The sequence below is a fragment of the Coregonus lavaretus genome (genome assembly GCF_964263955.1).
Source record: "Coregonus lavaretus genome assembly, chromosome: 1".
NCBI lineage: Eukaryota > Metazoa > Chordata > Actinopteri > Salmoniformes > Salmonidae > Coregonus > Coregonus lavaretus.
In genome coordinates this window covers 54,231,603-54,258,490 of record NC_139988.1, presented here as the reverse complement: position 1 = coordinate 54,258,490, position 26,888 = coordinate 54,231,603, and the positions used below count along the sequence as shown (strand labels likewise).

At 40.5% G+C, this 26,888-nt stretch overlaps 2 protein-coding genes across 2 annotated transcripts in view; one reads left to right on the top strand and one right to left on the bottom strand.

The window, feature by feature from the left end:
- Positions 1-15,049: 15,049 nt before the first annotated feature.
- On the top strand, positions 15,050-16,642 carry LOC311141358 (homeobox protein Nkx-6.2-like; the record flags this gene model as incomplete). Its single annotated transcript, XM_084176656.1, has 3 exons — positions 15,050-15,461; positions 15,845-16,017; positions 16,394-16,642. 3 exons carry the CDS (start codon positions 15,050-15,052, stop codon positions 16,640-16,642), a joined length of 834 nt encoding a protein of 277 aa, XP_084032782.1.
- Positions 16,643-19,232: 2,590 nt separating this feature from the next.
- The window catches only part of inpp5a (inositol polyphosphate-5-phosphatase A), a 228,484-nt gene continuing 220,828 nt past the window's right edge, over positions 19,233-26,888 (bottom strand). Inside the window, exons 13-16 of the mRNA XM_084187952.1 lie at positions 24,375-24,486; positions 21,203-21,271; positions 20,306-20,393; positions 19,233-20,107 (exon numbers count right to left, since the gene is read on the bottom strand). Coding sequence (XP_084044078.1) covers positions 20,313-20,393; positions 21,203-21,271; positions 24,375-24,486 — 262 coding nt within the window. The 3' untranslated portion in view covers positions 19,233-20,107; positions 20,306-20,312. The remainder of the gene's footprint in view (positions 20,108-20,305; positions 20,394-21,202; positions 21,272-24,374; positions 24,487-26,888) is intronic.

Here is a 26,888-nt window from a genome sequence, read left to right as displayed (position 1 = left end):
AGTGTTTAGCATGATTTTTTTATGACTACCTCATCTCTGTAGCCCACACATAGAATTTATCTGCTAGGTCCCTCAGTCGAGCAGTGAATTTCAAACACAGATTCAACCACAAAGACCAGGGAGGTTTTCCAGTGCCTCGCAAAGAAGGGCAGCTATTGCTAGATGGGTAAACATTTTAAAAAGCAAACACTGAATATCCCTTTGAGCATGGTGAAGTTACTAATTACACTTTGGATGGTGTATCAATACACCCAGTCACTACAAAGATACAGGCTTCCTTCTTAACTCAGTTGCCGGAGAGGAAGGAAACCGCTCAAGAATATAGGCTGTAACACAACAAAATGTGGAAAAAGTCAAGGGGTGTGAATACTTTCTGAAGGCTGTGTGTGTTATATGTGCACTGTATGTGTGCACACACAAAACTATTTTATGGGCTTTATAGTAAAGATGTAATTTAAAGTAAAAAATGTATTACCTTTGAATGTGTCATGAACACAACCGGTCATGATGTTTTCATCTGATTGTCAAACAAATCACTTCAAAAAAGTAGGTTAAGTAGGTTACCTGCGCACGTTCGTCTGCTCCAAAATAAGTCCAGCATGAACAGTGTACTGTGCACCCGCCATTTGAATGGAAAGGGACATCTATTACAAACACCATAAGTGTCATGACATTCAGCCTACAAAGTGGTGTGTATTCATGGATGCCAAGGGAAGCCAGGCTTCCCCAAAAATATTTACAATAAAAAAATTAAAAAAATCTGTATCTATTTATGTATCATAGTTTTTCTTCAATTCGCAAGAGGCTTTATCTATTTCACAGGAGAAAACATCCGATCTAGGCAACAGCACCCTCTGTCTTAGTAATAATATGACATGTCATGCTCTTTTTGGCCAGACAGCATCAGATACATGGGCTACACATACTAAGGCAGAGGGGCGCTGTTTCACTTGATCAGATGCTTTCTCCGGTGGGTTGAGTCTTGCTGTCGGTGCGCTTCTTGATCAAAATTATCAATATATTCAGAGACGACCAATCAGATCTCCGAACTGGGGTGGCCAATCCGATTTCAGGGGGGGCCGTGGCCCCCCTGGACACAATTGCCAATGGGTTTTGCAGAGATTTGACATCACCCGACATCCATCCATTGCGTTTTAATTACAATTGCCTGTCACAAGATGCATTGACTTGTACTAAACCCATTGTTCCAAACCCATCATACCCAACAAAATTACCCCCCCCCCCCCCGTGCATTCGGAAAGTATACAGAACACTTGACCTTATCCACATTTTGTTATGTTACAGCCTTATTCTAAAATTTATTAAATTGTTTTTTTCCCCTCATCAATCTACACACAATACCCCATAATGACATAGCAAAAACAGGTTGTAATTTTTTGGTGCAAATGTATTACAAATAAAAAACTGAAATATAACATTTACATAAGTATTCAGACCCTTTACTCAGTACTTTGTTGAAGCACCTTTGGCAGTGATTACAGCCTCGAGTCTTCTTGGGTATGACGCTACAAGCTTGGCACACATGTATTTGGGGAGTTTCTCCCATTCTTCTCTGCAGATCCTCCCAAGCTTTGTCAGGTTGGATGGGGAGCGTCACTGCACAGCTATTTTCAGGTCTCCCCAGAGATGTTCGATCGGGTTCAAGTCCGGCCTCTGGCTGGGCCACTCAAGGACATTCAGAGACTTGTCTTGAAGCCACTCCTGCATTGTCTTGGCTGTGTGCTTAGGGTCGTTGTCCTGTTGGAAGGCGAACCTTTGTCTCAGTCTAAGGTCCTGAGGGCTCTGGAGCAGGTTTTCATTAAGGATCTCTCTGTACCTTGCTCCGTTCATCTTTCCCTCGATCCTGACTTGTCTCCCTGCTACTGAAAAACATCCCCACCACCCACCACCATGCTTCACCGTAGGGATGGTGCTAGGTTTCTTCTAGACGTGACGCTTGGCATTCAGTCCAAAGAGTTCAATCTTGGTTTTATCAGACCAGAGAATCTTATTTCTCATGATCTGATAGTCCTTTAGGTGCCTTTTGGAAAACTCCAAGCGGGCTGTCATGTGCCTTTTACTGAGGAGTGGCTTCCGTCTGGCCACTCTACCATAAAGGCCTGATTGGTGGAGTGCTGCAGAGATCGTTGTCCTTCTGGAAGGTTCTCCCATCTCCACAGAGGAACTCTGGAGCTCTGTCAGAATGACCATCGGGATCTTGGTCATCTCCCTGACCAAGGCCCTTCTCCTCCGATTGCTCACATTCCAATGATAAAGCTGGGGGGGACAAGTCCCCGTCCCCAGTGAAAGTTGCGCCCCTGGGACCTGTGCCTTTCCAAATCATGTCTGATCAATTGAATTTACCACAGGTGGACTCCAATCAAGTTGTAGAAACATCTCAAGGATGATCAATGGAAGCAGGATGCTTCTGAGCTCAATTTCGAGTCTCATAGCAAAGGGTCTGAATACTTATGTAAATGTGATATTTCTGTTTTCTATATTTAATAAATGTGCAACATTTTCTAAAAACCTGTTTTCGCTTTGTCATTATGTGGTATTGTGTGTAGATTGATGAGGGAAAAAAATTATTTAATCCATTTTAGAATAAGGATGTAACATAACAAAATGTGGATAAGGTCAAAGGTTCTGTATACTTTCTGAATGCACTGTATGTCAACAACAGATGCCCAGGCTCTGAGTAGTTAACAAATCAAGTTTATCATCTCCATAAATCAGTTAATATTCCTTCATCTTCCCAAGAAACTCCAAGATTATTCTTTTAAAAAATAATAATCCCAGCCCCCGTCCCCGCAGGAGGCATTTTGCCTCTTGGTAGGCCTTCATTGTAAATAAGATTTTGTTCTTAATTCACTTGCCTAATTATCCACGTTGAAATTACGTAGTGTATCCAGTGGGATATTTTTCAACACTTTTCATGTCCTGTCATTATTCCTAACTCATACAGTTCCAGAGATACAGTGATGAAAGTTGGAAAATATTTATTGCTATGTCTTCTAAAGCTGAGCAGTAATATCCTGATAAATCAAATTGCCTATTATACCCCTGCACATTAACTCGGTACCAGTACTTCTTGTATATAGTCTCGTCATTGTTATTTTATTCTGTTACTATTTCATTTTTTTCTTTATTTTTAACTCTGCATTGTTGGGATAGGGCTCATAAGTAAACGCTTCACTGTAAAGTCTCCACCTGTTGTAATTGGCGCATGTGACAAATAACATTTGATTTGATTTACTTTACTGGTGTGTGGCTGTGCTCTCTCCTTAGTATTTGTTGCCATCTAGTGGAAATATAGAAAAGTGTTTATCTCTGTATTATTGTTAAACAATGGGGTTAGGAAAATGATTCAAAAACCAAATCAGCATAGTATTCAGGCTTATTGTACTTAAATAACATAAATGAAGAGTGAAGACACTTGAATTACACTGCTCAATAAAATAAAGGGAACACTAAAATAACACATCCTAGATCTGAATGAATGAAATAATCTTATTAAATACTTTTTTCTTTACATAGTTGAATGTGCTGACAACAAAATCACACAAAAGTTATCAATGGAAATCAAATTTATCAACCCATGGAGGTCTGGATTTGGAGTCACCCTCAAAATTAAAGTGGAAAACCACACTACAAGTTGATCCAACTTTGATGTAATGTCCTTAAAACAAGTCAAAATGAGGCTCAGTAGTGTGTGTGGCCTCCACGTGCCTGTATGACCTCCCTACAACGCCTGGGCATGCTCCTGATGAGGTGGCGGATGGTCTCCTGAGGGATCTCCTCCCAGACCTGGACTAAAGCATCCGCCAACTCCTGGACAGTCTGTGGTGCAACGTGGCGTTGGTGGATGGAGCGAGACATGATGTCCCAGATGTGCTCAATTTGATTCAGGTCTGGGGAACGGGCGGGCCAGTCCATAGCATCAATGCCTTCCTCTTGCAGGAACTTCTGACACACTCCAGTCACATGAGGTCTAGCATTGTCTTGCATTAGGAGGAACCCAGGGCCAACCGCACCAGCATATGGTCTCACAAGGGGTCTGAGGATCTCATCTCAGTACCTAATGGCAGTCAGGCTATCTCTGGCGATGTTGCAGGCAGCAGAACGTTCTCCACGGCGTCTCCAGACTCTGTCACGTCTGTCACGTGCTCAGTGTGAACCTGCTTTCATCTGTGAAGAGCACAGGGCGCCAGTGGCGAATTTGCCAATCTTGGTGTTCTCTGACAAATGCCAAACGTCCTGCACGGTGTTGGGCTGTAAGCACAACCCCCACCTGTAGACGTCGGGCCCTCATACCACCCTCATGGAGTCTGTTTCTGACCGTTTGAGCAGACACATGCACATTTGTGGCCTGCTGGAGGTCATTTTACAGGGCTCTGGCAGTGCTCCTCCTGCTCCTCCTTGCACAAAGGCGGAGGTAGCAGTCCTTCTGCTGGGTTGTTGCCCTCCTACGGCCTCCTCCACGTCTCCTGATGTACTGGCCTGTCTCCTGGTAGCGCCTCCATGCTCTGGACACCACGCTGACAGACACAGCAAACCTTCTTGCCACAGCTCGCATTGATGTGCCATCCTGGATGAGCTGCACTACCTGAGCCACTTGTGTGGGTTGTAGACTCCGTCTCATGCTACCACTAGAGTGAAAGCACCGCCAGCATTCAAAAGTGACCAAAACATCAGCCAGGAAGCATAGGAACTGAGAAGTGGTCTGTGGTCACCGCCTGCAAAACCAGTCCTTTATTGGGGGTGTCTTGCTAATTGCCTATAATTTCCACCTGTTGTCTATTCCATTTGCACAACAGCATGTGAAATGTATTGTCAATCAGTGTTGCTTCCTAAGTGGACAGTTTGATTTCACAGAAGTGTGATTGACTTGGAGTTACATTGTGTTGTTTAAGTGTTCCCTTTATTTTTTTGAGCAGTGTACAATTCATGTTGTGGGGACTTAAACACGGGCCCTGTGACTGTCAGTCCAACACTTTAGCCATAACATCAACAGGTTTAAACCTCTTGGCCAGATAAGGTCGCTGTCCCTTTCCTTTTGGAAAGCGTGGCCCCGTGCTCTATCTTACAGCTGGACACACCTTCGTTGGCCTCACTGTAACACCATACCACTTCTCACACCAAAACAGCTCATTCTGGGGGCACCGCAACTGGGAATCAAACATAGATCCTTGCAACTATCAGTCCAACACCTAAGCCTAAGACCTAAGAGGTACGAACCTCCTCATAAGGTGGTGTACTAAGGTCACTACAATGCCAATGACAATGTGCAGTCCTGATAATGACAGAAATTTTACCGCCCTGCTCATTGTCCTCACCACATGTTAGAGTTGGTTAGACCAATGGTGGCCATCCCAATTTCCTACTGATGCAAAATAGCACCTTGAATGGTGTTTTCCCATAATTCTCTCTCTCTCACACACACACACAAACACTCGTGCGCACACACACAGTGTCCATTTCAGTATTCATTTTCAGTACCTTTAAATTAAAGTTTTCAGTGTCTAATCATGCACCAATATTTGTTCATTTTTAATAAAGTAGATAATGAATACTGGCCCCCCGTGTAGCTCAGTTGGTAGAGCATGGTGTTTGCAAAGCCAGGGTTGTGGGTTCAATTCCCATGGGGGGGGGGCAGTATGAAACTGTATGCACTAACTGTAAGTCGCTCTGGATAAGAGCATCTGCTAAATGACTCAAATGTAAATATGCTGTTGCCAGAGGATGTCAAGTGTTGTACAGTTCCTGAAGAGCTTTGTGAGTTATGTTTATCACTTATGTCATACAAGCTATGGTCTAATGGAACTTTCAACCCTTGAGAATTCAGGAGCAACACAACTCATGATTGATTTGAGCTATAAACCAGTCAGTTTCTCATGTGTCCTTGCTCCAATAATGTACAACATGGAGGCTCACACTGCCTTTCATGTGGGGTTCTTTATGATGTCCAGTATATGATCAAAAGACCAATCATCTCCCCCTTGATTGCTTTGAAGATGGTTTTCTTAGTAATCCATATCAAATCAGTTGAATTGACCCACGTGAGCCAAGGTCTGACAATAACTCGACGATAACCCACTTTTGTATTGTAGGACAAGTTTGTTTCGCTAGAGTGCGCACTCAACCCTGTTATACGTCTGGATCAGATGCGACGCTGAGCTGGAACATTGACAAGCATAAAATAACGGTGTCGGCTTTTTATCTCTCTGCGGTGTATAAAAAAAGTTATTAGTATTCTCGATAGTAACTCCGGTATCTAAATCATATACGATCCAATCAAATGAGTTAACGAAGGAGCCTAATTCTCAAATGTGATACCTGGATAGGAGTTTGGGCTGTTATTGACCTCATGTTGTGTCCTGTTTATTGGTTTGATTTATATCCTTTATTTCATGTCGTAAACGATAATACTTTCGATGATATCGTGAGTTTTTAGTCTATCATTTTACAATAATAATACTGTAATCTTCAATATCACTACTTTAGCATAAGCTACAGAATAACCTCAATTCGTCGGGGCATGGACTCTACAAGGTCCCGAACGCGTTCCACACGGATGCTGGCCCATGTTGACTCCAATGATTCCCACAGTTGTGTCAAGTTGACTGGATGTCATTTGGGTGGTGGACCATTTCTTGATACGCACAGGAAACTGCAGAGCGTGAAAAACCCAGCAGTGTTGCAGTTCTTCACACACTCAAACCAGTGCGCATGGCACCTACTACCATACCCCATTAAAAGGCACTTAAATATTTTGTCTTGCCCACTCACCCTCTGAATGGCACATATATAGCTCCATGTCTCAATTGTCTCAAGACTTACAATTAATTATTTAACATGTCTCCTCCCCCTCATCTACACTGATTGAAGGGATTTAACATGTGACATCGGTAAGGGATCATAGCTTTCACCTGGTCAGTCTATGTCATGGAAAGAGCAGGTGTTCCTAATGTTTTGTACACTCACCGGCCAATTCATTAGGTACACCCATCTAGTACTAGGATCAGACCCCACTTTGCCTCCAGTGTAGCCTGAATTCTTCGGGACATGGATTCTACACTGAGTGTACAAAACATTATGAACACCTAATATTGAGTTGCACCTCCTTTTGCCCTCAGAACAATTTGCCCTCAGAACAGCCTCAATTCATCGGGGCATGGACTCTACAAGGTGTTGAAAGAGTTCCACAGGGATGCTAGCCTGTGTTGACTCCAATATTGGCCCATGTTGACTAAAACATATATTAATGCATGGCAAAACAGATAGTCAAAAAATAAATAAAAAATAGGTATGTTTTGAAATGTCTGTCCTACTGTACATCTGAGAGATTTTTTTAACCAATATTTAACCCGTTTTTTGGCCCAAAAGTACTGCCATACTTCAATATTTTACACTGGTAGCAGGTTACCTTCATTTGAGTCTTGTGAGGCTTGTGGGCGTCAAACAGCAAACAACCGAATTCGTGAGAGTCAGCTTTCAATGGTGGGTGGGGACATTAGTTTGTAGCCCAAACAAGACACTAAAGAAATTTTCGTGAGAATAACAATTTTCGGGATATATTCTGGTCTGACAAACACTGCAATACCCTATAATGACAAAGTGAAATAATGTTTTAGAAGTTTTGGCAAATGTATTTAAAATGAAATATAGGAATATTTAATTTACATACCGTACTAGTCAAAAGTACTCATTCAAGGGTTTTTCTATTTTGTGCTATTTTCTACATTATAGAATAATAGTGAAGACATCAAAACTATGAACTAACATATATGGAATCATGTAGTAACCAAAAAAGTGTTAAACAAATGAAAAATATTTGAGATTTGAGATTCTTCAAAGTAGCCACCCTTTGCCTTGATGTCAGCTTTGCACACTCTTGGCATTGTCTCAACCAGCTTCACCTGGAATGCTTTTCCAACAGCCTTGAAGGAGTTCCCACATATGCTGAGCACTTGTTGGCTGCTTTTCCTTCACTCTGCGGTCCAACTCTTCCCAAACCAACTCAATTGGGTTGAGGTCAGGTGATTGTGGAGGTCATCTGATGCAGCACTCCATCACTCTCCTTCTTGGTAAAATAGCCCTTACACAGCCTGGAGGTGTGTTTGGTCATTGTCCTGTTGAAAAACAAATGATAGTCCCACTAAGCGCAAACCAGATGGGTTGGCGTATTGCTGCAGAATGCTGTGGTAGCCATGCTGGTTAAGTGTGCCTTGAATTCTAAATAATTCACAGACAGTGTCACCAGCAAAGCACCCCCACACCATCACACCTCCTCCTCCATTCTTCACGGTGGGAACCACACATGCAGAGATCATCCGTTCACCTACTCTGCGTCTCACAAAGACACTGCGGTTGGAACCAAAAATCTCAAATTTGGACTCATCAGACCAAAGGACATATTTGCACCGGTCTAATGTCCATTGTTCGTGTTTCTTGGCCCAAGCAAGTCTCTTCTTCTTATTGGTGTCCTTTAGTAGTGGTTTCTTTGCAGCAATTCGACCATGAAGGCCTGATTCACACAGTCTCCTCTGAACAGTTGATGTTGAGATGTGTCTGTCACTTGAACTCTGTGAAGCATTTATTTGGGCTGCAATTTCTGTGGCTGGTAACTCTAATGAACTTATCCTCTGCAGCAGAGGTAACTCTGGGTCTTCCTTTCATGAGAGCCAGTTTCATCACAGCTCTTGATGTTTTTGCGACTGCACTGGAAGAAACTTTCAATGTTCTTGAAATGTTCCGTACTGACTGCCTTCATGTTTTAAAGTAATGATGGACTGTCATTTCTCTTTGCTTATTTGAGCTGTTCTTGCCATAATATGGACTTGGTATTTTACCAAATAGGGCTATCTTCTGTATACCACCCCTACCTTGTCACAACACAACTGATTGGCTCAAATGCATTAAGAAGGAAATAAATTCCACAAATGAACTTTTAACAAGGCACCTGTTAAATGAAATGCATTCCAGGTGACTACCTCATGAAGCTGTTTGAGAGAATGCCAAGAGTGTGTAAAGCTGTCATCAAGGCAAAGGGTGGCTACTTTGAAGAATCTAAAATCTAAAATATATTTAGATTTGTTTAACACTTTTTTAGGTTACTACATGATTCCATGTGTTATTTCATAGTTTTGATGTCTTTACTATTATTTTACAATGTATAAAATAGTTTTAAAAAATTAAGGAAAACCCTTGAATGAGTAGGTGTGTCCAAACTTTTGACTGGTACTTACAGTACCAGTCAAAAGTTTGTACCCCATTTATTATTTTTATTTTTTCAAAATGGTGGTTGATCATTGCTAGACAACCATTTTCAGTTCTTGTCATCGATTTTCAAGCAGATACAAAACTGTAACTCAGCCACTATGGAACATGCACTGCCTTCTTGGTAAGCAACTCCAGTGTAAATTTGCCCTTGTGTATTAGGTTATTGTCCTGCTGAAAGGTGAATTCATCGCTCAGTGTCTGGTGGAAAGCAGCCTGAACCAGGTTTTCCTCTAGGATTTTTCCTGTGCTTAGCTCCCATTGCGTTTCTTTTTCATCCTGAAAACTCCCCACTCCTTAACGATTACAAGCATGCCCATAACATGATACAGACACCACTATGCTTGAAAATATGGAGAGTGGTACACAGTAATGTGTTGTCTTGGATTTGCCCTAAAAATAACACTTTGTATTCATGACAAAACTTTAATTTTCTTTGCCAATTGCTTTGCAGTATTACTTTAGTGCCTTGTTGCAAACATGATGCATGTTTTTGAATATTTTTATTCTGTACAAGCTTCCTTCTTTTCACTCTGTCAATTAGGTTAGTATTGTGGAGTAACTACAATGTTGTTGATCCATCCACAGTTTTCTGTAACTGTTTTAAAATCACAATTGGCCTCATTGTCACGATCGTCAAAAGGATTGGACCAATGCGCAGCATGGAATGCGAACATACTTTATTATATATTCACCACACGAACAAAAACAACAAAACGATACGTGAAGTCATTGGTAACAAACACAAACCAACACGGAACAAGATCCCCCAATACACTGTGCCAAACAGGCTGCCTAAGTATGGTTCCCAATCAGAGACAACAAGCAACAGCTGATTCTCGTTGCCTCTGATTGAGAACCACCCCGGCCAACATAGATACACATGAACTAGATCCTAACATAGAAACACAAACACATAGAATCTACACACCCTGGCTCAACATATAAGAGTCCCAGAGCCAGGGCGTGACACTCATGGTGAAATCCCTGAGCGGTTTCCTTTCTCTCCGGCAACTGAGTTGGGAAGGACACCTGTATCTTTGTAGTGACTGGGTGTTTTGATACACCATCCAAAGTGTAATTAATAACTTCACCATGCTCAAAGGGATATTAAATGTCTGCTTTTTGTTATTTGTACCCTTCTACCAATAGGTGTCCTTCTTTGCGAGGCATTGGAAAACCTCCCTGATGTTTGTGGTTGAATCTGTGGTTGAAATGCACTGCTCGACTGAGGGATCTTACAGATAATTGTATGTGTGGGGTACAGAGATGAGGCAGTCATTCAAAAATTATTATTATTCCACACAGAGTGTGTCCACACAACTTATCTGACTTGTTAAGCACAGTTTTACTCCTGGACTTATTTAAGATTGCCATAAGAAAGGGGTTGAATACTTATTGACTCAAGACATTTCAGATTTCTTGTTTTTTAGAAAAAAATCGAAAAACATAATTCCACTTTGACATTATGGGGTATTGTGTGTCGGCCAGTGACACAAAATCTCAATGTAATCAATTTTAAATTCAGGCTATAACACAACAAAATGTGGAAAAAGTCAAGGGGTGTGAATATTTTCTGAAGGCATTGAAAACTGATGGCTGACGGCTGCTCTATGTTGCACAGGGTTGTATAGGGCATTTTCTAATTTGAAACAAAAGTAGAGAGTTATGTTGTAACTGACTCAACAGAACCTCATATCTAGCGACATCATTTACAAACGCAGTATTTGTGTTTAGTGAGTCCGCGAGATTAGAGGCAGTAGAAATTACGAGTTATATTGATGGTGCGTGAATTGGACCGTATTGCTCAATTGCTGTCCTGCCTGAGCATTCGAAATGTAACGACTACTTTTGGGTGTCAGGGAAAATGTATGGGAGTACAAAGTACATATTTTCTTTAGGAATGTAGTGGAGTGAAAGTTGTCTAAAATGTAAATAGTTAAGTACAGATAAGCCAAAAAAATACTTAAAGGTCCAATGCAGACGTTTTCTAAAATCTCAATATCAAACAATGTCTGGGTAACAATGAAGTATACCTTACTGTGATTATTTCCAATTAAAATTTTCAAAAAGAAACAAAAATAATTTATTGCAGACAGCAATTTCTCAATAAATAATTTTGCTAGGACTGTCTGGTAGAGGTTTGAGTGGGGAGGGGAAAATTGAAATTAATTAGCTGTTATTGGTAGAGTGGTTTGGAAGTCTCTTTCTTATTGGTCTATTAACTAATTTACTGCATGGTGATGCATCCATGGAAGGCCAATACTCCCTCCAGCCAAAACAGGCTGACATTTCAGGCGGCCTTTTCAAACAGCTCTTACATTAAAAGGGCATTATCATAATTTTCACAATTTCACAGTATCATTCCAACCTCATAGTGTGGAAATATATATAAATTATAAAACCCAGGAAAATCTAGTTTTTGACTGCACTGGGCCTTTAAGTAGTAGCCTACTTCAAATTATTTTTTACACCACTGCTCAAGTGTGTGTGCTATGTGTTTAGTGGGTGATGGCCTAGGCCTTTTTTACATTCTAGCCTACTTACCTGGATTTAGTTTGGATCAAATTATGAAATAGTCTCTGATAAACAACTCTTCTTGACGCCAAGAGGGGGCTCTTCAGAACTACCATCTGGGATTCGTGGCTCTGGCATTTTTGTCAAATGGTTTATTGCCTTACATTTACACTTTAGTCATTTAGCAGACGCTCTTATCCAGAGCGACTTACAGTTAGTGAGTGCATATATTTTTCATACTGGCCCCCCGTGGGAAACGAACCCACAACCCTGGAGTTGCAAGTGCCATGCTCTACCAACTGAGCTACAGGGGGCCTTCAATGTTATAGTTGACGTTAGCTTTTTTCTGAGTTGTAAAAGCTTTGAACTTCCATTTAATTCAACCATGAGATATAAAACAATTATAACAACGAATTCATAAAATAGCCTACGTTTGATTATAATTTTAATTTTTATATTTCGTTTGATGTTTTACAAGCAAGGTGATGGGCACTTGACTATTGCGTACAGGTTACCCTTCCCGCTGCAAACAACAGTCAATGACTTATATTGATGATTAATAATAATAATAATAATATATATATATATATATATATATATATATATATATATATATATATATATATATATATATATATATATATATATATATATATATATATACATATATATATTTATTTATATATATATTTGTAATAGGCCTACCTTTTTTTTTATTCTTGTCATACTTGATGCGTTTACAGGGTGATATAATTCATATATCTGATATAATATTGCGTTTTTACAATTAATAAGTTATAAGGCACCTATAATAAAACTCCATAATAAAGGCCTCTTGTAATTAATGGAAATATAATACGTTTATGTTAAAGTCAAGATATAGATAGGTTGAGCAGATTTTGAATCGACGGTGCTGCTTAGTACAAATACACATACGGATGTGCACGCTAGTATTAGAAATATTGGCGATGAGAATGCGTTCCAAAAAGTTTGTTGATAAAGAATAATTGCAAAACATTTGTTAATGATGAATTTGAACGAAACTATAACCCTATTTAGTTATGGCCTGTAAATGTGTAACTATCTGGCATGGCCAAATGCATCTCGATGGAAAATGCATAGGCTACTAGTGGGTAAAGGATTATTCAATCACAAAGTATAGATAATTTCACAATATGCTTTTTAAAAGTAGATTGTCTTTTCTTACATTATTCTCTGTGCATTTGCAGTTATCCCGTGGTCCCGTTTTTTTTTTTTTTTGATTGTTGCCTAAATAGTTAAACAGTGTCTGGTTTATTGAACTTTCCAATGACTGTGAAAACGAATGAGTGTATTGACAGATAAAGATTGTTTTCATCACCTGTCATTTCCGATTAAATAGTTAAATAACAGCTAGTCAATAACATTATATTGACTGTGGATAATATTACCTAAAATAATGACAATGAACAAATAAATATGTGAAATCCAATTGTAGTATTATTCATGTTTTTAACACGTTTGAAAATGTCACAAACTATAGTCTTGTTTTATCTCTTTGCCCCTATATAACGTATAGGCCTATTGTTAACTAAATTGCCTAAAGAAATGCAGTGCAAAATTGGAAAATCTTTACTTTTTCAAACCCCTTAGAATTAACGTTCTTCTCTCTGTTATTAAAGGTCCGAGGTGCATTTGCTGAACCCTTTCAAATTCTTTCAACGTGGCCATATTTCACTCTAACAACATTCGTACATCTCCATGAAATATTAGCGCCGTGGTTTGAAGCAGCACTCAATTTGATGACGTCTGGAGCCACTCGCTTTTCTCAGTCCAGGTCCCATCTCACGACGGAAATAATGAAAAAACAACAATGATAATTTGAATAATGAAAAAAAAAAGACATAAGTCTATCTGTTACAAGGTTTAGTTGTCAGCTTGGACATGATGAAGGCTACCAGGCAAAGATAGGGTGTATTGGTGCATCTGACCATTGACAGTGATACAGCTACATTCGCTTATCTGATTTTCTATTGAGTAGGCCAAGTGATACCATCTTTAAGACTCACTACGTTTGTCTAGACCCGCACTAGAAAAAAATAGATTTACAACATAACATGAAACCAAAATAAGGGTCATTGTATATATCTTTTTTTAAATGTATATAACATTTGTATATAGGTCTATAACATTTGTTTACAGCATTTACAGACAATATCAAGATAACCCCACAACAACTAAACAGCCCAATGAATCCTTTATTAATTTCGACTTCTAAAACAGACCATGTAAGCCACAAATAACAGCAAAAATAGGAATTTAGTGTAAAGTTAAGATGATACTTGGCTGCAAAAAAATATCCATTATTGTGGTCAGTTATTTTATCTTGCGCTGAAATAGATTTGATTAATCATTTTCTAAAATGTAAACTTTTGTGAAGTATGCCTAGTCTATATGATTGTTATACATCCACAATCCCAAAACATAAAGCATGCTTTCAATAAATACTGGATGCTTTCAATAAATACTGGATGCGTCTTCTGGAAATGCATAGGCTATAATCGTATCTTCAACATCCTGCAAATCACTGGTAACAATGAAATCACCATACAGCATAGTTGTATTGAGTTTAATGTACTTACATTGTCATCGGTAATGGGTTATATTGTAAATAAATCGTATTTGTCAAATCTTGAAACAATGATTTCTACGGTATGATGCATCATTAATAACAGTACAATACGATCTTGATAGAGTGTGGCTTTGTCCAAGGGACACACATGCAAAGTACCCGAGTGTGTTCCCTCCAATCAGAGAGCGCTCTCACTTAACATTATCCAATGGGAAATATGTGCATGCAGGTTGCTGCGCGGTTATCAGTGCATCGCGCTTCACTCACACCATAGTTCGAGTCAATTTACGAAGAAAGCCGACCCTTATGGTCACCATCAAAACCACTCAAAAACATCATCAGATCCTTCGACTTCCGAGAGGATTCTCGTTGTGGACGCATGCGGCAAACTCACTATTGACAGTCAACCGGAGAGACATTTTTGATCGAACTCTTGTCCGACAACGCAAGAGAACTTCTCTCCTAAAGAAGTGTTTTTGTTTTCTGAAGTTTCAACCTTCAGTGGCTACCGTATCCAGGATATACTTCAGAAGCTCCTGTAGTGGCCTCTGCTTATCGACCAGTCCAGCACCTTTATATGTATTACTTTCCTCGGTTTATTATTATATTTACTCGAGCGAATTTGGTGGTTCATGCTCTCAAATGTTAGCTGTTGGGCAGATGGATGCTAACCGGCAGAGTGCTTTCGTCCTAGGCAGTACACCGCTGGCAGCGTTGCACAACATGACCGAGATGAAGACGTCTTTATTTCCCTACACTTTGCAGAATCATGCGGGCTTCAAGGCGCCTTCTCTCAATCATTTGAACACACAGCTAGCCCTGGGGACACCACATGGAATTAGTGATATCTTGGGTAGACCTATCAACTCAGCTGGACAGCTGCTCTCGGGCTTTCCAAGGATAAACGGCTTGGCCACCGCAGGAATGTACTTTAACCCAGCGGCCGTTTCTCGGTACCCGAAGCCCCTGACCGATCTCCCAGGAAGAGCACCCATATTCTGGCCTGGAGTGATGCAGAGCTCCCCTTGGAGGGATCCTAGAGTGCCCTGTCCTGGTACGTTTGCTATCTGGCTGTGTAGAGTGCAACAATGTTTAAATGCAGCTATAGAAATCTTTATAAATGTTTTCTTTTTTAATTCAGACATCTGTTGAATAGCCTAGGATATTTGTTTATATTTGTTCGGTAACCTATTTTTTGGTTCTCCTTGTAAATAACTGATAATAACTACATATACATAACGAATTCGATGGGCTATCCATTTATATTGTTTCCTTTTTATATTCCGTGTTTTAATTAATATTCTAAGCCTAGCTATGATAGTCAATACGAAGTCTCTCTTGGAGTAAACTCGTGGCAACTGTTTACTACTGATGATGAAATACTAATCACTGTTGTGTTTACATATTTTTGACTAGACTCTTCAATCTTTTTTGTAGCTCAAGCAAACATGATGCTCGACAAGGATGGCAAGAAAAAACACTCCAGACCAACTTTTTCTGGACAGCAAATTTTTGCATTGGAGAAAACCTTTGAACAGACGAAATACCTTGCTGGCCCAGAGAGAGCTCGACTGGCTTACTCTTTAGGAATGACTGAAAGTCAAGTCAAGGTATGTATCATTACTTGAGTCATCTTTTTACATTAATTAATTTGTAGGCCTAAATGTCAATCATCTTAAAAATTAAAATTGGTATGTGGAAGTTCTATGTGTAGTGTGTGTTATTCTCAGTAATTTTTATTATTAGCAGGCTCATTATTATTGCCAATATTGTTAACATTGGTGGTATTTTCCTATGCTGCTATTATGTTGTCATTATTATGCAATTGGAGCTATTAGTAACTTCATGTTTAGAAAGGCCTTTTCTTGGCTCCAACTCAGATAGTAATAACTTTTATGTTGGAAGAATAATTATTACCCACTATAAGTCTTTCTTATAATTGTATTTATTAAGTGTTTAATTGTATGTTATTGCTTCTCCCAATAGGTATGGTTTCAAAACAGGAGAACCAAATGGCGGAAGAGACACGCAGCGGAAATGGCAACAGCCAAAAAGAAACATGACTCTGAAACTGAGAAGATGAAGGAAAGTTCGGACAATGAGGACGATGACGAGTACAACAAACCTCTGGACCCTAATTCAGACGACGAAAAAATCACAAGACTTCTGAAAAAGCACAAGGCTACGAACCTTTCCCTGATCAGTCCATGCAGCAATAGCTCGGACACCTTGTGATGACATTGACAACTTGTCGTGAAGAGACTCAAACACTCCATGGTGCTTCTAAAGCTAATTTAACCAGGGTATACATTGTTGAAATGGAGAGAACGGGCGCTGATGGGTGGTGTGAATGATTTATGTTGTACAAACGAAAATGTAAGTGAGATGTATATATTTTTTACTGAGTAAGTTATGTTATTAAACCAATGTAAACAAGACATGGCAGCCTTTCCCGCAAATCCTGATAAGTATATATCTTCTCAATATTATAGCTTAATTATGTTATATATTGCAGAATAATGTCACCCATCTCTCCACCTTTTACCATTCTAAATTCAATACAGGTACACCATGTATAAATGCAAATGTTGTAAATTATAATGTAAAAAGCTTGTTTTAACGATTTCAACTCAGTTTTCTTCTATCATTTGAAGTAATTTATGTTTTACCTCATCAAACAAAAATAGAGAACTGGACCATCGTTTATGTTGGAATAAGAGTATTGCTTCTGCGAAGATGGAAGAAAAAAAAACGTTGTATTATGAATAAATTATTTAACAAGCTTTTGTTTTTAAAATGGAATTTTGTTTTTGAATAGTTTTCATTTTCACTGAAATTACTCTTCATTGAATAACCAAATATTTTGACATTGATCGGGACCCACTCAAATACTGAGAAAGGCGGGTCTAAGAAATTATAATGAACGGAAACCTGTTTGCTTCTTCTATCCAAGACCGTCTGAGATGTTTTGGATCACTTTTGTAAACCTTGCTTGCGCAAGTTGGAATAGCTCCATGTTAGTTGCGTTGGTGAAAGTATAGGCCTATACTAAACTAATAGGCCTAGGTCTTGTGAAATTGGCCAACAAGGACAAACTATAAATTACACTTGATATTAGACTACTTGTACTGTTATTCTCAATATTATACTTTTTTTTTTTTTTTTACAACGGCGTTGTGATTGATGGTGGTGATTAGGCCTAAAAAAATGCTATGCCTATACGTTTACGCATAGAAAGTTCCATAATAAATAGGCTACATATAACATCTGTATTTTTTTCAAATGTCTCTGTATTCCAAAAACGAAATTGTCTACATTTACAAACCCAGATATGGTAATTGGAATGGTGGGTTGCTTATAGGTTATGTTTGCGCCACAACCCCAAATTATTAACCGAAAAATGATCAGAATTGGGCTGCCTGTGTAAACGCAGTATAACAGGCCTATAGGGCCAGGCTAGCTGCAATACCATAGGCCTAGCATAATTAGCATAATTACCAAAGTGGAGCCTTACACATCGATCACACCGATAGAAATATTGCATTTAGGTACACCAGAAGTACATCCATTTCCAATGGAACGCTGCGTTTGCCTTGCACCATTGTGTTGCAGAGGCAGTTGCAGTGCGTTCTGTGTGGAGAATACATTGGATTTATCGAACGTATGCATCAAACTGTATGCGCAGACGACTTAACAGAAATGGTAGCAGAAGGTGAATGTTGAACTTTTGTTGCACACATATCCAGATGATGCTGCGTGTCATTTTGCGCAAAACTCTATTGGTGTGATCGCGGCGTTAAGGCTGCATGGTTTAACTTGATGTGATATCAAGAACATCATGGAAGCAGGAATATCTTTGAAAACGTTAATCCCTATGTGCACATAGCTTCTGTAAGATTGTGGCCACTGGCCATGCATGCAAGTTGAGCAAGTTCCACAAATAATAAGGCCTAGTCAATAGCATCTTGTTGTGCAATATGCAATGCTGAAGTGATATATGCGCTGGAATATGATGACAAAACACCCATTGAGTTCAAATGGTTTTATTGCTTGAGAACCGCATAACCAACACCATAACGTCAATGGGGTATAGAATCTCTATCTGCTGAAAGGAGTGTACAATCTGCGGCTTCTCTTATCACGTGACCAGGGGAAAAACAAGCAGTTTTGCCTACGAATCAGATCACACTATCAAGACAACAAATTCAGCGGCAGTCACAAAATCATTTCCACTTGCGGTGATTTAGATGAAGAAAAAAAAATAAAGGATCACTCGAACGGCTTCACACAGTCTGTGAACTCTGTAGTGTAGTAAATGAAATCAATAAAAGGAAACCTTCGCGTTCCATCAACAGCCTCCCCTAATCGCTTTTTAATGCTCTAACGAGCGATGAGAGGAACTTATTTGCAAAATAGCAGTGAAGGGTGTTGAAGGCTACATTCAAAATTAAAAAGCAATTCTTCCTGGTCTTTCCCACCTTTAGCGTTTTTTTTGTGTGTGTTTTTTTTTAAAACAATGTATAATCAAGACCTTTATCTATCAGTTGGACTTAACTATTTTATGTTAACTCTTACAGACTTAATTTCTTTGTACAATACTTGGCACCATAATGCATTAACAAACATAGATACCCAAGCCTATCTAAAAACATCACATTCAGAACCATAATATTATTATATAGAAATAAGTTAGAATAATAATAATGAAATAATGTGAGACTGCTATATATGAAACAATATCTTATATACTTGCATGGTCTATGGCACTGCTTAAAACCTCCTTGGATAGGCTATATAAATCATGTTGGCTGCAAAGTTTTTTTTTCTCTCCATTGTAATGTTAGATTCAAAGGTCATGGCTGATGAAACACACATGCAGCCATATTGTCTAGATATACTTCAGCATAACAATTGTGGTAAGAATGATAAATTATCTCTTTAAAAAGTACAGTATATAAAATGAGATTCAGCTGATGTGAGGCATGGCAGTGTTATGCACACAAGTCAGCAATGACAAATAAAAAACCAACAAATAAAATATAAATGAAATTAACGGAAAATATTTACCTATTCTAAACAGTGGGACCACAAAGTTTGGTCAAAAGAGAGAGAACGGCACTAAAACCATCAACAACTCTATGTTATACTGTCCAATGTACAAATAAACCTAACAATATAGATATACAACTTTTTTTGCATTGCACTTTTTAAAAACATCTTACATACTGTATGGATGTAGCTTCTATGTTAGAGGCATACCTAAAATTGCAAATATGGTATCTAAAATAATGTAGTTATGACTAATTTCTATTAGAGTTTTGGCAACAAGGCTGTGACATGGAAAAGAGTTGTCCTTCCTTTCTCTGGGGGAATAGGGTGCGTCGCAATAGTGAGGTCAGTGAGGTGTGTCTTATCGCAAACGTGTCTCGGGTGGGTAGTCCAGATACTGACGTGTTGTGTGGAAAAACAACAGCTTGTATGAATGAGGTGTTAGAAAGACTGCAACTGGTCACCACTGCTGAAAAGTCTGTATAGGGTCTTCAGTGTGTGTGTGTGTGTGTGTGTGTGTGTGTGTGTGTGTGTGTGTGTGTGTGTGTGTGGGGGGGGGGGGCGTTTGTGTGTATCCTGTGTCCAATTCTTGTGTTCTTCTCACAGAGGCGCTTCACACAGATATCTTCTCCACCCTTTGGCACCACTTCCCTGACAAAATAAAGAAGAAAAAACACAGACAATTGAGAATTATGCTTCAGCATCAGGCATGTATTATACAAACAACTACAAAAATGCAATGCAAAAAATTAAGGAAACCGAAGCATAATAAGAATCATATTAATAATACGAATAATAATGACAGTAAAAATCAATAATTAAATAATAATAATAAATAAAAATATTTACCAAGACATCACTGCACGTTACAACACTTGTGCTTATTTGCATTAGCTTTACCTGCCCCGGGTGTTAAACGAAAGGACAGGTAGACAGGCTGCCAGACAGAGGGACACAGAGAGACAAATAAGACAGTTAGCAACAGTCCTGCCCTGAGTGGAAGGGTCAAAGGCAAGGGGGCAAATACAAGTTTAAAGCTCTCGCTCGCTCACACACACACACACAACCTAAACTCACATACCAGGGGCGCACATATTTTCACCTGCGTGCTAACTACATTGGAAAAAATTTAAACATAGCAGAATGTGATTTTAGCGGCTGCGTGTGGTTCTTGGCCTAGGTCTGGTGGAGTCTCTCTCAGTGCCCAGGTCTCCTCACACACACACACTACTGTCCAGTCCACAGTAAGTAATGATGAAAGACTGAGGACTTCAGCTTTAAGGCGCCTCTCTCTCTCTCTCTGTCAGCCTAACAGCCACTGTCTGACACTACAGACTCGAGGGACTGTGTTAAATACTATCTATAAAGTCAGCATGACAAACTAGCCTCTGATCACAATATGACTGTTCACAGCCAACTTTTGGCACATGCATAAGCAATTGCTGTAATAGGTCAATGGAGTACTAGTTTTGGGTTATGATAAGGTAGTTGTACTAATCTCATTTACGAGTCATATCCTTCAAAATCAAGGACTCTACCGAATTCCATTCATTGAAAATGACTGGAAATCCCAAATTACAACAAAGTGCAAACTTAGTTTTCAATTGAAATAATAGAACATAATGAAATAATGTACTCAATCTCACAATGCAAATCACACATACAAATCCATACACAGACAACCACCCATACCCACAAACACACAACACAACATAACCCAGAAGTGGGCTAGGCCTGTGATGTTACCTTATGGTCCCCCATGCAGACGTTGGGCCCTATATTGTCATAGACCAAGTTCTTCTCCTCATTTTCAGGCTGAGAAAAAAACAAAAACGACACATTAAAATAGTTCTATTAAAATAACAGCAGTATAAAAATGTAAACAAAGAATAACTAAAACATAATTGAGAGAGAAAATATTTCTCCCAGTGGGCTAAATACATTTCATTCTTTGGCATTTTGAGGTCAAATACACATTATTCTGTTTAATTCTAACAATGTTATTACATGAAAATTCTTCTCTTAGACATTTCATGAGGTGTAGGTAAACCTGGTCCTGAAGTAGCCTACCGTTGATTACATATGACTGATTTATAACTAACAGCAGAGTTTTAATGGAGTTAATACAACTTTAGAAACTCAATATTGCACCTTTTACTTGAAGATTGAATACAGTGAATAGACATGAACTGTGTGGAAATCAGTTACCAAGACCATATTTACCTCCCAAACAAATGAGCTCATACAGCATATAAATGAATCATGTTTCCATATTTCACACAAAGGAATTGTCAAACACTGAGACATGAATCTCAGGCCTAGAGTATAATCAATCTTATTTCTCTGGTAGAACTGAATACTTTTTAAACAGCCTGAGAGCCGTCAGCTGTGACTAGGCGAGAAGCGCTTCCACTTGAGAAGAAACAAAGAGTAGCGTCAGAATGGACCATAAACTTAAATCCAAATTAACTTCCAACCTATCCTGCTAGTCTAAGGTCACTGGTGCGCTGGCGTGCACCGGGTACCTCACTCTACCTTTCTGCGGGGCCACGCACCGGTACTTTCCCCAACTGCCTGCCAAACGCATGAGTCGCAGACTCCCGGAGCTCAGGATACATTCATCACAGAGACTTGATCATTTACAAAGACAGCATAAAATGGTGGATTTTCGGCCTGCATAATCTTTAGACAGATAAACAAATTACCGAGGCCCTCCGGCAGAAACAGAGCGCTCGCTCCGCTGAGCATTCATTACCACACTTCCACCCTCCGGTGCTGTGCCGCACAGGCAGCGGGCAACCTTTGGCGTGTTAGGGCTCGGCAAGCAGAAAATAACACGATGGCGAGTTAACCGACCGTGCCATGATAGACGATGCCACGTGGATGCCTGTTTTTCAGGCCAATGTCTTAACAATCTGTAACGCTGCCTTGGAGTGACTGAGTGTGTGTGTGTGTGTGGTGTGGTGTGTGTGGTGTGGTGTGGTGTGGTGTGGTGTGGTGTGTGTGTGTGTGTGTGTGTGTGTGTGTGTGTGTGTGTGTGTGTGTGTGTGTGTGTGTGTGTGTGTGCGTGCGTGCGTGCGTGCGTATGCTCAGTGCATCAGCCAATCTGTGAACATTAGGCGACTCTGCCCACTCCCCTACATTACAAGTAATTAACTTGTAATTGAAAAAATAAATAATTGCAGAACTACTATTTTTAAAACAAACGACGAAGGCAAGTGTTTTGGAAAGGGGGATAAGCCAAACCTTCCTGTAAAGCCACAGTAGATGAGAAGAAAGGCTAGTAAGGAATTTTTCTCTTTTAGAAAGCCAACTTCCTCTCCCCCCTCCTGTGTTCTGGAGCGCAGAGATGTGAGTGTGGTTGTGAGCAGACTCCCACTGTGAAGTGGACTACTGTACTGGGCTTTTATCCAGGAGACTCCTGCACACACCCAGACCATCAGATACATGGCAGGCACTACTACAGTAGTACAGAAGAGAGGTGCTACTGTGGAGGAAGGGATGCTCTGGTGTTGTGGTCAGTAAAGAGTCTCTCGTCGCCATAGACACTCTACTGTGGAGGAAGGGATGCTCTGGTGTTGTGGTCAGTAAAGAGTCTCTCGTCGCCATAGATGGCAAGTTCCTCCCCATACAGGGACATGTTCAAGAGGGCACACCGTAGCAAAACGATTTGCAACTGAAAGCAAAAATAAGCATGTTTTTAGGGGGACATGTTCAGAGTGTATCTCTCTGTTTCACCCCATTTCGGACAATTTTGTGCCTACTGAACATCTGCCATGCCATGTCAAGGCGGCTGCCTTCACTTAAATTTACAGCTGGCCTCACCGGCGTAATCTAGTCTCATTTATCACATCAGATGCCTTCCAACAGCTCTATTGTCAAGGACTATCTCCAGTTTAATCAAGTGTGAGTGTGCACTTTTAGACACAATACATTTTTCCTCTTGTCACCTTAAAAAGCACAGTAATCAAATAGGTGGACAAACTCAATCTATTCATTGGGCTGATTAAAGCAAAAATGGGACGCCTCAGTGTAAATTGAAATGACAGATTTATACACACTCTTTTGCTGACAACAACCGCAACCAACAGGGAAAACATACCAAAAAGGATGCAGTTGTTAAAGTTGTAGTTACATGGAAAATGGTAAGTTAGGCTGATCGTAAACATGTTAAGAGATGCACTTTGTGTAGATGCCAAGTGCTGAAGAGGTCTTGGATAATGAACACTTTTTCTAACCCCAGATCCGCCATGTTCTCTAAACATCATAGCCAGACGGGAACAACTTTGAGGGACTAGCATGGTAGATATTTCAAGTAATCCAGCAAACAACTGGGGAAAGACAACAGTCTGCAGCCCAAACTGGTGCTGTGCTGACGGGGAGGGAAGGAGAGGTGGCAGATTGGTTGAGAGTTTACAATGCCTCTCCTGGATTTGGGCAGGGTGGTGGGCCACAGCTTTGGGTTCTGCCACTGTGTTGACTCTGAGAATGAGCAGACAGAGGGAGCACAAGATCTCCATCTTTATAGGGCCATTATGGCCCACTGGCATGTTATAAGATCTGGGACATATATACTATCTGTGTGGACCCTGGGCTTAACTCACCGTATGAATATTCACACACAATAAATCCCTCCATCTGGGGGGCTGGCAGAGCATGGGCAGAGCGGAGAGAGAGAGAGAAGAAGTGAGAGTGACAGAGTGGGTTGAAGAAAGAGAGAAGTTGAGACAGAATGTGAAAGAGAGAGGGATGGAGTAAGACTAGATACCATAGACCAAGCGTGTGAAGCTATCCCCGATTGGCAATCCAAGATTTTACATGTTGAATCTAGAATACACCACCGGGTGATGGTCTGTTGGCAGATCAATGACTGTTGGCAGATCGCCATATGTATGTGTCTTGGGCTTCTTAAACTCACCTTTAAGACCAGGTCTTTAGCTGTGGCAGACATGAGGACGCGGTCACACCAAGCAGGGCATCTGGTGTTCATGTACTGCTTTCCCTGACTGCTGTCTTCACTGTACGGATAACTGTGGAAACAAACCCAAAAAACACATCATCATCAGTTACATACAGTTCATATAACAATGGCCCATACAATTGCAATACAATAATCAAGACTTCTGTGTTAATAAAGTGGAAGAAATACAAAGACAATTCTGTGTATTCTAAAGTAGATTGTAAAAGGCATAGCTAACAAAGGAGTTTCTTAGTTAGGGGTTAGAGCACAGAAAAGGAGAGAACATTGAATTCAATCAGATACACAGCTTTGACTGTCTGGAAATAATCTTTCGAATAAACACACATGGATGGATGGCTCAATCAGAGCAATCGTTTGAGGGAAACATTTTCTCTCTCACACACACACACACACGCTCGCACACACACACACACACACACACAAGCTACTTCCCTATGCAGCCATCAAAAAGAGATTAGGGCTGTGGAAAATGGCCAAGTGAGATTGTATCTGGTAACAGGAGGAACAATCGTATGATTTAAGTAGCCCGGGCCCGCCGGGAACCCCATCGAGCCGATGCAGATTTACATTGTTGAGAATTCAATTTAGCCCTACAGCTCATCAAACTGCATTAGATTTACATGCCACCAATCCAATTTGTTTGCGCGGCTCATCGGGATAGGCCCGGGTTTACATACTGTAATACCAATCCAATTTGCTCCTTCAATGCTACACACAGGGCTCACCATGGTGTAATACAACACACGTTTGCCCCGGGGCCAGTAATAAACAATTGACATAACCACAGCCGTCCTATATTATTCTCCATTGTCAAGAGTCTCAGGTGACAACGTTATAAGACTTGAAAGTAACAGTGTATCTGGGATTATGTACTGTAAATGTCATGTCATTATTATGTTTCTGTGTGTGTGTTCTACACCATAATGTGATGCAACACCCTCCCAGTATTCTCCAATCAGTCAGTCAGATGGGTACATATGTCCGAATGAGAGGCTGCTGATTAAATATTTTTGACCTGTTAGCACACAGCTATCGGACACATTCACCTAGCTAACTAGCGGCTGCTACGACACACACAGGCACCTCCTTAGGCCAATCAGCCATGATGTGCAGGGCAGGCCAACATACACTGTCACATGGCAGCAATGAAGGGAGATTGTGTCACTCTCAGGCAGCCAGGCAGGAAACCAACTGCGCAAACAGAGGCCTGGTAAACACCTCCAGGCGCACGCGCACACACACACACACACACACACACACACACACACACAGCTGCCACAGTTGTGCCATGGCGACCAGTACGACCACAGACCGGGGACTATGGGAGGGCGGACAGGGGTGGGGGTGGGAATAGGGGACGAGAGGTACCCACATCCGGCCAGCACACAGCACCCCCCTGCTGGGTGAACAAACAGGCCTGCAGAGGGCTTCTTACAGAGCACCCAGCCTCCAATTAGCATTAATGGCACTTAAAGCATGTGGAAATGCAGCAGGTTTTGGTATGCTAAAGAAGGGATGAAGGAGGGATCGGCAGGATGAAAGTCTTTCAGAGAAGAGAGGAAGAATAGGATGAGGGATACAGAGCGAGAGAGACAAGAGAGGAGATAAAGAGGGCTCAGACAGTAGAGAGAGAGAGTGCGGGAGGAAAAGAGCAAAGTCTTCAAAGTGGCTCAATCTTCAGGGGTGGCCTGGCTACAGACTCTCCATACAGTAAACTGGCCCTACATGACTATGCTATCACTCTATTGTAAGGGAAATAAAAGGAGTATCAACCTATCATAGCAAATTGCTGTGGAGCACATTTAAAAAACAAAACCACTATCACTTAACTGTTTTTGATAATAAAATAACAATCGGAAAAGATGATTAATCATTGTATAAGGTGATTAACAATACTCAACAATGGCAATTAAAGGATAATTCCACTGCAGGCAGTCTTGCCCTACTCCTCCTCCCATTCTCACCGCACCCTCCAATGGCTCCAATTGAGATAACAGGTCCTAATGCAACAGCAAACATCAGTGGCGGCTTTGGGGAGCACTGTGTGATTAATGTGTCTGATTAGCGCGCTCACAAACGTATCTGAAAGCAAACGGGGCTAGTGGGTGTGCACGCCGGAGCCCGTCAGCTCCTATCGGGCCCTTATTGCCCGCAGCAAGACTAATTACACTAATTAATGGGGCCGAGCTGATAAACTCAACAATCGCCCACCTGTGTGTATGAGTCTACCATGCTTGCTGTGAGACTGAGACCCACACACCCACACACACTCCGTTGGCCCAACTTCGGTCCCTCAGGCAGGTTACTGTGGTGGTACTGCACCTGGCTTAACTACCTAGACCAGAGGTTCACCAGCAGATCTGCTAACAGCTTCTATGAACCACCTGTGTGTAACGCATAATGCATTGTGAATATATTTATATGCATTCATAAAGATGGTTATAAGGAGCC